At 40.1% G+C, this 13159-nt stretch overlaps 1 protein-coding gene across 2 annotated transcripts in view; it reads left to right on the top strand.

Annotated features, from left to right (window-relative positions):
• FBN1 (fibrillin 1) overlaps positions 1–13159 on the top strand; it is a 254837-nt gene that overhangs the window by 229056 nt on the left and 12622 nt on the right. For both annotated transcript variants that reach the window (XM_065872970.1, XM_065872969.1), the window contains 3 exons: positions 6971–7087; positions 7352–7480; positions 8253–8372. In XM_065872970.1, coding sequence (XP_065729042.1) covers positions 6971–7087; positions 7352–7480; positions 8253–8372 — 366 coding nt within the window. The remainder of the gene's footprint in view (positions 1–6970; positions 7088–7351; positions 7481–8252; positions 8373–13159) is intronic.

Here is a 13159-nt window from a genome sequence, read left to right as displayed (position 1 = left end):
GATGAACAATACAATAACTGAAATAAAAAATACACTAGAAGGGATCAATAGCAGAATAAGTGAGGCAGAAGAACGGATGAGTGAGCTGGAAGACAGAATGGTGGAAATCACTGTCATGGAACACAATAAAGAAAAAAGAATGAAAAGAAATGAAGACAGTCTAAGAGACCTCTGGGACAACATTAAATGCACCAACATTTGCATTATAGGGGTCCTAGAAGGATAAAAGAGAGAGAAAGGACCTGAGAAAATATTTGAGGAGATAAATAGCTGAAAACTGCCCTAACATGGGAAAGGAAACAGTCACCCAAGTCCAGGAAGCACAGAGAGTCCCAGGCAGGATAAACCCAAGGAGGAACACACCGAGACACATAGTAATCAAACTGACAAAAATTAAACACAAAGAAAAAATATTAAAAGCAAGAGGAGAAAAGAAACAACATACAAGGAAACTCTCAGCTAATTTCTCAGCAGAAACTCTGCAGGCCAGAAGGGAGTGGCACATATATTTAAAGTGATGAAAGGGAAGAACCTACAACTAAGAACACTCTACCCAGCAAGGCTGTCATTCATATTCAGAGAAATCAGAAGCTTTACAGACAAGCAAAAGTTAAGAGAATTCAGCACCACCAAACCAGCTTTGCAAAAAATGCAAAAGGAACAAGGAACTTCTCTAGGCTGAAAAGAAAAGGCCACAACTAGAAACAAGAAAATTATGAATGGAAAAGCTCACTGGTAAAGGCAAACATACAGTAAAGGTAGGAAATCACCTACACCCAAAGAGGATATCAAAACGAGCAATGGTGAGAGAGGAGAGTACAAATGCAGGATATTGGAAATGCATTTGAAATTAAAAGACCAGCAACTTAAAACAACCTTGTTTATATATAGACTGCTATATGAAAACCTCATGGTAACCACAAACTGAAAATCTGCAATAGATACACACACAAAAAAGAAAGAGGAATCCAAGAGAACAGAAGAGGAAGGGAAGACAAAAGACTCTCAAAAACAAAGCCAAAACAGTTTTTAAAACAGCAATAAGAACATACATATTGATAATTACCTTAAGTGTAAATGGATTAAATTCTCCAACTGAAAGATGTAAACTGGCCGAATGGATAGAAAAACAAGACCCATATATACACTGTCCACAAGACACCCACTTCATATCTAGGGACACATACAGACTGAAAATGAGGGGTTGGAAAAGGTATTCCATGCAAATGGAAATCAAAAGAAAGGTGGTAGTAATACTCATTTCAGACAAGATACACTTTAAAATAAAGACTGTATAAAGACTGTTACAAGAGACAAAGACAAAGGAGGACACTACATAATGATCAAGGGATCAATCGAAGATATAACAGTTGTAAATATATATGCACCCAACATAGGAGCACCTCAGTATATAAGGCAAATACTTACAGCCATAAAAGGAGAAATTGACAGTAACACAATACTAGTGGGGGACTTTAACACCCCATTTTCATCAATGGAGAGAGAATCCAGACAGGAAATCAGTAAGAAAACATAGGTCTTAAATGACACATTAGACCAGATGGACTTAATTGATAGTTACAAAGCATTTCATCTGAAAGCAACGGAATACACATTCTTCTCAAGTGCACATGGAACATTCTCCAGGATAGATCACATGCTGGGCCACAAAGTGAGCCTTAGTAAATTTAAGAAAACTGAAATCATGTAAAACATCTTTTCCAACCACAACACTATGAGATTAGAAATCAACTAAAAGAATGTGGAGGCTAAACAATATGCTACTAGGGACTTTCCTGGTAGTCCAGTGGCTAAGGCTCTGCACTCCCAATGCAGGGGCCCTGGGTTCAATCCCTGGTCAGGGAACTAGATCCCACATGGTGCAACTAAAGATCCTGCATGCCACAACTAAAAGATCCCGCAAGTAGCAACAAAGATCCCATGTGCCACAACTAAGACGCGGCACACCCAAATAAATATTTAACAATATGCTACTGAAAAACCTATGGATCACTGAAGAAATCAAAGAGGAAATCAAAAAATACCTAGAGACGAATGAAAATGGAAACACGACAGTCCAACACCTACGGGATGCAGCAAAAGCATCTCTACGAGGGAAGTTTATAGCAATACAGTCTTACCTCAGGAAACAAGAAAAATCTCAAGTAAACAACCTGACCTTACACCTAACGCAACTAGAGAAAGATGAACAAACAAAACCCAAAGTTAGTAGAAGGAAAGAAATCAAAAAGATCAGAGCAGAAATTAATGAAATAGAGATGAAGAAACAATAGAAAAGATCAATGAAACTAAAAGCTGGTTCTTTGAAAAGATAAACAAAATTGATAAACCTTTAGCCAGATTCATCAAGAAAAAAAAGGGAGAGGGCTCAAATCAATAAAATTAGAAATGAAAATGGAGAAGTTATAACTGACACCACAGAAATACAAAGTATCATAAGAGACTGCTACAAGCAACTGTATGCCAATAAAATGGACAACCTAGAAGAAACAGACAAATTCTTAGAAAGGTACAATCTCTAAAGACAGAACCAGGAAGAAACAGAAAATATGAACAGACCAATCACAAGTACTGAAATTGAAACTGATTAAAAAACCCCCAACAAACAAAAGTTCAGGACCAAATGGCTTCACAGGCAAATTCTATCAAACATTTAGAGAAGAGTTAACACCTATTCTGAAACTGTTAGAAAAAAACTGCAGAGGAAGGAACACTCCCAAACTCATTCTATGAGGCCACCATCACCCTGGTACCAAAACCAGACAAAGATACCTCCAAAAAAGAAAATTACAGGCCAATATCACTGATGAACTTAGATGTAAACATCCTTAACAAAATACTAGCAAACCAAATCCAACAATACATTAAAAGGATCATACACCATGATCAAGTGGGATTTATCCCAGGGATGCAAGGATTTTTCAATATCTGCAAATCAATCAGTGTGATACACTACATCAACAAATTGAAGAATAAAAATCATATAATCATCTCAATAGATTTGCATAAAAATCTTTGGACAAAATTCAAAACCCATTTACGATTTTAAAAAAAAGAACTCTCCAGGAATTGGGCATAGAGGGAACATACCTCAACATAATAAAGCCCATATATGATGAACCTACAGCTAACATCATATTCAATGGTGAAAAGCTGAAAGCATTTCCTCTAAGATTAGGAACCAAACAAGAATGTCCACTCTCACCACTTCTATTCAATATAGTTGTGGAAGTCCTAGCCATAACGATCAGAGAAAAAAAAGAAAGAAAAGGAATCCAAATTGGAAAAGAAGTAAAACTGTCACTGTTTGCAGATGACATGATGCTATACATAGAAAATCCTAAAGATGCTTCCAGAAAACTACTAGAGCACATCAGTGAATTTGTTAATGTTGCAGGATACAAAATTAATACAAAGAAATCTGTTGCATTTCTATACATCAACAACAAAAGATCAGAAAGAGAAATAAAAGAAACAATCCCATTTATCATCGCATCAAAAAGAATAATACACCCAGGAATAAACCTACCTAAAGAGGCAAAAGAACCGTACTCCAAAAACTAAAAGACACTGATGAAAGAAATCGAAGATGACACACACAGATGGAAAGATATACCATGTTCTTGGATTGGAAGAATCAATATTGTCAAAATGACTGTACTACCCAAGGCAATCTACAGATTCATTGCAATCCCTATCAAATTACCAATGGCATTTTTCACAACTACAACAAAATATTTTAACATTTGTATGGAGACACAAAAGATCCCAAATAGACAAAACAATCTTGAGAAAGAAAAACAGAGCTGGAGGAATCAAGTATAGTCTCACTTCAGACTATACTACAATGCTACAGTCATCAAAACAGTATGGTACTGGCACAAAAACAGAACTATAGATCAATGGAACAGGATAGAAAGCCCAGAAATAAACCCATGCACTGATGGTCAATTAATCTATGATAAAAGAGGCAAGGCTATACAATGGAGAAAAGACAGTCTCTTCAATAAATGGTACCTGGAAAACTGGACAGCTACATGTAAAAGAATGAAATTAGAACAGTCTTGAACACCATACACAAAAATAAATTCAAAATGGATTAAACACCTAAATGTAAGACTTGATACCTTAAAACTCTTAAGGGAAACCATAGGCAGAACACTTTGACATAAATTGAAGCAACATCTTTTTCAATCCATCTCCTAGAGTAATGGAAGTAAAAATAAAAATAAACAAATGGGACCTAATTAAACTCAAAAGCTCTTGCACAGCAAAGGAAAAACCATAAACAAAACGAAAAGACAACCCACAGAATGGGAGAAAATATTTGCAAATGACGCGACCAACAGGGGATTAATCTCCAAAATCTACAAACACCTCATGCAGCTCTATATCAAACAAACAAACAAACTACCCAATCAAAATATGGACAAAAGATCTAAATAGACATTTCTCCAAAGAGAAATGGAGAAATGTGCCCCTTGGCCACACACATGGCCAAGAGGCACATGAAAAGATGCTCAACATCACTAATTATTAGAGAAATGCAAATCAAAACTACAGTGAGATATCATCTCACACCAGTCAGAATGGCCATCATCAAAAAGTCTACAAATAGTAAATGCTGGAGAGGGTGTGGAGAAAAGTAACCCTCCTACACTGCTGGTGGGAATGTAAATTGGTACAGCCATTATGGAAAACAGTATGGAGGTTCCTTAAAAAACTAAAAATAGAGCTACCATATGATCCAGCGATCCCACTCCTGGGCATATATCTGGAGAAAACCATGGTTCAAAAGGATACATGCACCCCAACATTCATTGCCATGCTGTTTACAATAGCCAAGACATGGAAACAACTAAATGTCCATCAATAGAGGAATGAATAAAGAAGATGTGGTACATATATACAATGGAATATTACTTAGCCATTATCAAGAATGAAATAATGCCACTTGCTGCAACATGGATAGACCTGGAGATTATCATACTAAGTGAAGTAAGTCAGACAGAAAAAGACAAATATTTCAATATGATCAACTGCTTATCAACATAAGCAATATGATATTGCTTATATGTGGAATCTAAAAAAAACATACAAATGAACTTATTTACAAAACAGAAACAGACAAACTTAGAAAACAAACTTATGGTTACCAAAGGGGAAAGGTGGGTGGGATAGATATTGGGAGTTTGGGATTGATATATATACACTACTGTATTTAAAATAGACAACCAACAAGGACTTACTCTATAGCACAGGGAACTCTGCTCAATATTCCACAATAACTTAATGGGAAAAGAATTTGAAAAAGGATATATGTAAAACTGAATCACTCTGCTGTACACCTGAAAGTAACACAACGTTGTTAATCAACTATACCCCGATATGAAATTAAAAACTTTTTTAAATCACTGAATTGTCCCCCTCACATGTTTGCAGGTAAGCTTCAGTAACCGTGTGATGGTGCTCTAGCAAGTCCCCTGGGGTCATAGAGAGGGGAGGCCACCTGCTGGCAGGAGACGTACAGCTGCCAATCATGCAGAAACCAGAAAAGCAGAAACAGCAACTCCCCAGCAATGGAAAGAGCACAGGATTGGCTCCTTTTTAAGAGATGTCAGCACTGGGAGAAATATGGGCAGTTCTTTAGTTCAGGTCCACTCCAGATATTAGTCTAGCCAGGAACTGGCACTGATTTGCAGCTCCAAGTACAGCTCTGTATACAGTGACAAAAGAAGATCACAAGAAAGGGAGGGAGGCAGGCAGAGAGCCAGGCAGGAAGGAAGGTAGGCCGATAGATTTCTAAATTCTCTGCAGTTTCTTTTTTTTTTTAATTAAAATTCAACTAAAAGCTGGAACACACTTTGTATCTCTTAAAGGTTTAAAATAGCTATGGAGTTCAGAAAGAGCCAGAAGCTCTGGCAGTGAGGAAAGAGGCCTGGTCAAAGCGGAGGATTTTATTGAGAAGTGGAAAATAATGTTGGATAAATACTGTAGGCAGTCTTTAAAAAAATGCTATTGGCTTATCAGAATGATTTTTTTTTCTTTCCTTTGTTTCCTTCCTGATTACTCAATTTTGTTTTATCCAAAGGAGAATCTAAACAAAAAAGTTAGTTTTGTTTGGTTTGACCTGGTTGACCAGCTCATTTGAGAAGATTAAAAACAGCAAACAGGAAAGAACCAAGCAGAGAAATTCATTTCCACCCTCAACATTCCTTTTTTTTTTTAAATTAATTAATTTATTTATTTTTGGCTGTGTTGGGTCTTCATTGCTGCAGGCGGGCTTTCTCTAGTTGCGGCGAGCGGGGGCTACTCTTTGTTGCGGTGTGCAGGCTTCTCATTGTGGTGGCTTCTCTTGTTGTGGAGCACAGGCTCTAGGCACGCGGGCTTCAGTAGTTGTGGCTTGTGGGCTCAGTAGTTGTGGCTCACGGGCTTCAGTAGTTGTGGTACACAGGCTTAGTTGCTCCGTTGCCTGTGGGATCTTCCTGGACCAGGGCTCAAACCCTGGTGTCCCAATGTCCCCTGCACTGGCAGGCAGATTCTTAACCACTGTGCCACCATGGAAGCCCAATATTTCTTTTTATATTTTAACTTGAATAGATCTTTTCAGTGCTTTGGAAAGTTTTGAGAATCCTTAATCTTTTATTTCATTTTGTAATTCATTTAAATTTTATAATTTATTAGACATTTCTTTGCTGAGAAATTTCTGCATAACTAAAGGGAATGGGTTTTTCTTGGATCCCCAAAGAAATGCATTTTTGGTCTGAATTGAAACCATGCTTTATCTTTCAAACCCTTATCTCCTGGGTTTCCTAGCCATTTGCTGTGGCTGTCTTCTGACCAGGTCATTTGCGATGTAGAAAAGAAAACTCAGAGCTGCTCCCTAGGGCAGCTTCTAGGTACCTGGTCTTCAGCTCAATTCCAATGCCCATCTTGCATTTTCTTATAGATCTTGATGAGTGTGCAACTAAGCAGCACAACTGCCAGTTCCTGTGTGTTAACACCATTGGCAGCTTCACATGTAAATGTCCTCCTGGATTTACCCAACACCATACTGCCTGCATTGGTAAGTGGGAGGGGAAAAATCCTATATGGAGTGCAGCTATTCCTCTAAGGGATTGTTTTCGAGCACTTCTGCTGTTGGAATAAGAAGATAAAACTCAAAAAAATATGTGAGTACATGTATGTGCGTCTCTGCATGTGTGCATGCGTGTATGTGAAAAGTTATTGGCCTTTTCTGAGCAAATCACCCTTCTTTCTTTCTTTTAAACAACACAAAGACAGCCTCGGGGAAGTTTCACCCTCTCCTTTCCCCCACTGCTTCTTACAGATAACAATGAATGCACCTCTGACATCAACCTGTGTGGGTCTAAGGGCATTTGCCAGAATACTCCTGGAAGCTTCACCTGTGAATGCCAGCGGGGATTCTCACTTGATCAGAGCGGTGCCAGCTGTGAAGGTGAGTGGAGCCCTTAGCTTGATCCAGCTGGTCGGTCCTTGTGGAGGTGGCCTCTAAACACCTGCAGCATCATCCTCTATGAGACATCAGAACTGAGCACAGGGGAGATGGCCAGCTGAAGATGGGAAATGTTTTCTCTAGTTTGCACGGGTCCCGTATCTTAGAGATCCATCTTTTGTCTCATGCTTGACTGTGTCCATAACACATGCTTCTCCTGAATATAACAAGACTTTTTCTGCTCAGTTGTTAATTTAGTCTAATAGGGAATGACCCAGTCAAGAAAAATAGCTAGATTCCTGAATTTAACTAATTTTCTAGTCACTAGATCCAGAGTCTTAGAAGGATTCCCTCAACGTGGATTAAATATATGAGGAATAGCTCTTCTGCTAATATAGAATTAAATGTTTTACTTATATTTTTTAGGATTTTGTTTCTGTACTGACATTTTGGTTTCTAATTCTGGCACAAATAAGGAAATATAAATAATTTACACGGCTGTCTCATAGAGTGCTCATGTACCTTGCATTAGTTTCTTCGTCATTTTTATTTGTGGACTTTACCAGGGATAGATGAATGTTTTTTTCCTTGGACTTATCAAAAGCTCCAGAGTAGATATTCTTGAAGTTTTTGGTGGTAGAATAATTTTTTAAGGATCAGATTTTTTCTTACTAAGATTGCCTTTCACTTTCATATGCTTATAAATGTTGCTTCAGAGAACACCTCTGAGACAAGCATTGATGTGACTTAAAGGCGACTCTGCCTTCCTTTTCAGATGTGGACGAGTGCGAAGGAAACCATCGCTGCCAGCATGGCTGCCAGAACATCATCGGGGGCTACAGATGCAGCTGCCCCCAGGGCTATCTCCAGCACTACCAATGGAACCAGTGTGTCGGCAAGTAGTTTTCCCTTGTTCACAAGATGAATTGCTATCAGCTCCTATGAGTCAGAAAACTGCTTTCTTTCTGAAAACTTTCAACTTGTCATTGAAGCAAATACTCATTTCAAATTGTCCGTACCTGTTGAATCCAGAAGGAAGTCACAGCCTTTGCAAAGTAGCAAACTAAGAAAAAAAGAATAATGATGAAGGGTATTTTGAGGGCGTTTGAAATGAAATGTCCCCAGAATTCCTTGACTCCCAATATCCCCTTGCTCTCCTGCTCCACTGCTAGTCATCAGCCCACACGGAGTTCTCTTCACCTTAGAGGCCAACAAAATCCTGCTTCTGACTGTAGCTTATCAGCCAGCGAGAGGCTGTTATGAGCAACTTTTGGCCAGAAGACGCAGAAGTGGTTCCATTGAGTGCTGTACATCTTTGGGGCAGAGTGCAAGCAGCGAACACAGAAAGTTTTTTTCAGGATTGCTAATTTGTTTTGAATAATAAGGGAGTCCCCTAGAATCTCCCATTAAATTGAAGCTGTCATTTTTGATTCCACAGTATCATAGGAAAATAACTCTTAATGCACATCAGAGAATCCCAACATTACAAATTTAGAGGGACCCCAAGCCATCTAGCCCAAGCCCTTTGTTTTACTGATGAAGGCTTAGAAGCCCAGGAAGGAAAGGTAGTCTGTCCTTACCGGTTCTTTGGTGGCAGGACCAGAGCTAGAACCCAAGGCTCTTAACTTCATGTTTTAGGGCTGCCTTTCTAGTGTCACCTTCCCTTGTTTGCTTGTTTTTTTCATTCAGCAAGTAGCACTGCAAGCTTTGTGCTCTGGTGACCTGTTCTGGCTGCCACTCTCTTGGCTACAGAGCCCTACTTAGCAAAAACAAAGAGCAACTGCCTTCTGGGTGGCTGCTCCACATTGCAACGCTTGACTTTACTCCAAATGAAGACACATTTGGCACGTGTTCATTTATCGAACGTGTGTCTCTCTCATCTGGTTTGATTCTTTACAAGATGCAGTTTTGCAGAGGTGAGTAGTGTTGGCTAAAATGACCACAGTGCTAGAGTTTAGGGTGCACAGCTTGCTGATCAGCTGTCTGGTTTTACTAAAAAGCCCTTTGTCATCAGCTCAGGAAGGTCTTGGATTTTAATCACCAGTTTCTGACACTGTTCACAGAACTTCCAGCATGAGCTTTGTTGATTCAATACCCAACATATGAGCCTATCTGCCCTTATTACGTAGGTCCCTTGAATGAAACTGGAGCTGTGGAGAAGAGTATAAAAGAGGTGAGGTCTGTCACTGCTGGGCCTTAACCCTCCTCTTCCTACACTCAGTCCAGAAATAGTAGAGATAGCCGGGTGATGCCCTCGTTGCCTGGAGATTCTATTCTGGCCCCATGAAGATCATCTCCTGCCTGGGACTTGTAGAAGAATGAGTCTATTAGGAAGTGGGAAGAGATGGGAGGATGAAGATGGCAGAATAGGAGGATGTGGAGCTCACCTCCCCCCCACAAACACATCAAAAATACGTCTACATGTGGAGCAACTCTCACGGAAAACCAACTGGAAACTGGCAGAAGACTTCTTATTCGACCAAAGTGGCAGGAAAGATCTCCATGAAGCTGGGTAGGGTGGAAAAAATAAAATAAAAAAGAAGGCATTGGGATGCGACTGGAACCCCTGGGACGATCTGTGAAGGAGGGAAGGTCCACGTGGACAGCCCTCACCCTGAGGAGCTTCCTTGCCTGCTGGGAGGTCTGCTGGGACAGATGGAGGGAACTGGACTCTGCTTGTGAGGAGTGCACACATGCTGGCTTGCTAGCAGTCAGGGTGGAGAGAGACCAGCACTGACAGCTGCCAGCTTGCCACACTTCTCAGTCTGAAACTCAGTGTGGGGCTGGGCTGCCAGTATAAGCAGTGACTAAGTGCTGAATCTCAGGCAGGGGAGGGTCTGGCCACGGTGGATTTTGTCAGCACACACACCAGGTGGTGCCACAGAAACGCGTGACTTGGGTGGACAGGCCCTGGAAAGGAGTATGCAGAGGTTGTTTCCTGGCAAGAGCACTCATCTCCACCCATTCCACCCCACAGCTTGGAGCCGGATCTGGGGTGGGCAGATCCTCAGAGTGGCCTGTCACAGAGGCAGTCCAGGTTCCACACAGTAGCACAACCACCTCGATTCCTGCAGCCACAGCACCCTGGCCTCCAGCAGCAGCCCACTCCACACCACAGCCTAGCACTAGATCTGGGATGAACACAACAGAAAGGGACACAACCTTGGGCTGCTTCTCAGCAGAACCACGGACACCTGCATGGGTGGCACTTAGGTTTGCTGTGACCACACGGGCCTTACTTGCTTCAGCAGTCACCTCCTTTGGGACAGAGCACACACTCAAGGGCAATGGAGCCTGACCAAACCTGACCCTCAGGGCTTCTACTCCAATAGCTGTGGAGCAGACACCACCCTGACAGGGCTGTTGACAGCCACAGAGCAAAAAGGAGGCCCCACCCAACATCCAGTGCAGGCTATGGATGCACACCACCAATCACATCCTCATCTAAGGAAGAATGGCCACAGCACACTCTGAGGAGAGACGTGGCTGGCATCCACACCATAAATAGCCTTCTCACCAAAGGGATGCTCCCACAGAAAACACCCCTTCAAGACCAGAGTAGATAACTTTCTCTGTCTCTATGAATTTAGGAGAGACAGTTAAGTAAAATGAAAAAGCATAGGAACTATTCCCAGTTAAAAGAATAAGAGAAACCCCCTGAAAAAACAGATAATGAAATAGCTACTAAACCCAAGTTCAAAAAGGAGGTAAGAAAAATGCTAAAGAATTAATAAAGATTATCAATAGAAATGGAGATTAAACAATGAACTAGAAACTAGAAAGAGGAACCAGTCAAAATTAGACAACTCAACGGCTGAGAGAAAAACCAATCTAGAAGCAATGAATAGCACAGTAAATAACATAGAAGAACAAATAAGTGATCTGGAAGACAGAATAATGGAAATAACCCAATCACAACAGCAGACAGAAAGAAAAGTGAAAAAAATGAAAGCAACATATGGGGCCTATGAGATAATACAAAGTGTGCCAATCTACACATAACAGGGGTTCCAGAAGGAGAAGAGAGAGGGAAGGGGATCTAAAGTGTATTTGAAGAAATTATGACTGAAAACTTCCCAAACCTAAAGAAGAAAACAGATATCCAGGTACAGGAAGCACAAAGGGTCCCAAACAAGATGAAACTAAACAGACCCACACTAAGACATATCATAATTAAAATGGCAAAAGTTAAAGAGAGGATTCTAAAGGTAGCAAGAGAAAGATTCAGCTTATTTCTCTGCAGAAACTTTGCAGGCCAGAGGGAGTGTCATGATATAATCAAAGTCTTGAAAGGGAAAAACCTGCAACCTAAGATACTCTACACTTGGCAACATTATCATTTAGAATACAAGGAGAGAGAAAAAATTTCTCAGATAAACAAAAACTAAAAGAATTCAGCAATACTAAACCTACCTTAAAAGAAATATTGAGGGAATTCCCTGGTAGTCCAGTTATTGGACTCCACGCTTCCACTGCAGAGGGCATGAGTGTTATCCCTGGTCAGGGAACTAAGCTCCCACATGCCATGTGGTGCAGCCAGGAAAAAAGAAAAAAGAAAAAAAAAGAAATATTGAAAAGTCTTCTCTAAATAGAAAAGCAAGAATCTATAGGAAAGGGATAATCCCAATAGGAAAGGCAAATATATAAAAGGATTGAAGATCACTTAAGCCAGTACATAGATTAAAAAACAATCAAAAAGTTGTTGTAAAGGTGGTTATATCTACAATTAATAGCAAAAGCAAACATGAAGATGTAAAATAGAACATCAAAATCACAAAATTTGGAGGAGGGGACTAAAAATTGTAGATCGTTTAGAATGTGTTTGAGCTTATATGACTATCAGTTTAAAGCAAGTAGATATAGTTATGGGTCAACATACTTGAAAACCAGGGTAACCACAAATCAAAAACATAAAATAGATTCACAAAAACCAAAAAGAAGGAAACTCAAACATAATTAAAAAACCATCAAACCACAAAAGGAAAAACAAAAAAGAAGACATGAACAAAGAAGAACTACAAAATCAACTGGAGAACAAGGTTTAAAATAACAATAAGTACATACCTCTCAATAATTACTTTAAATGTCAATGGGCTAAATGCTCTGATCGAAAGACACAGTGGCAGATTGGATAAAAAACAAGAACCTAGGGCTTCCCTGGTGGCACAGTGGTTGAGAGTCCACCTGCCAATGCAGGGGACACAGGTCCGTGCCCCGGTCCGGGAAGATCCCACATGCCGCGAAGCGGCTGGGCCCGTGAGCCATGGCCATGGAGCCTGTGCATCCAGAGCCTGTGCTCCGCAATGGGAGAGGCCACAACAGTGAGAGACCCACATACCACAAAAAAAAAACAAAACAAGAACCTATAATATGCAGCCTACAAGACACTCACTTCAGGGAGAAAGACACACAGATTGAAAGTGAGGGGATGGAAAAAGATATTTCATGTAAATGGAAATGACAAGAAAACAGGGGTAGGAATACTCATATCAGGCAAAATAGACTTTAAAACAAAGTCCATAAAGAAAAAGGACATTATATAATGATAAAGGGATCACTACAAGAAGAGGCTATTACACTCAATAATACATGCACCCAATATAGGAGCACCTAAGTATATAAAACAAATACTAACAGACATAAAGGGAGAAATTGACAGGAATACAATGATAGTAGGAGACT

This window comes from Phocoena phocoena, chromosome 2 (genome assembly GCF_963924675.1).
Source record: "Phocoena phocoena chromosome 2, mPhoPho1.1, whole genome shotgun sequence".
NCBI lineage: Eukaryota > Metazoa > Chordata > Mammalia > Artiodactyla > Phocoenidae > Phocoena > Phocoena phocoena.
This window is presented reverse-complemented; position numbering and strand designations above follow the sequence as displayed.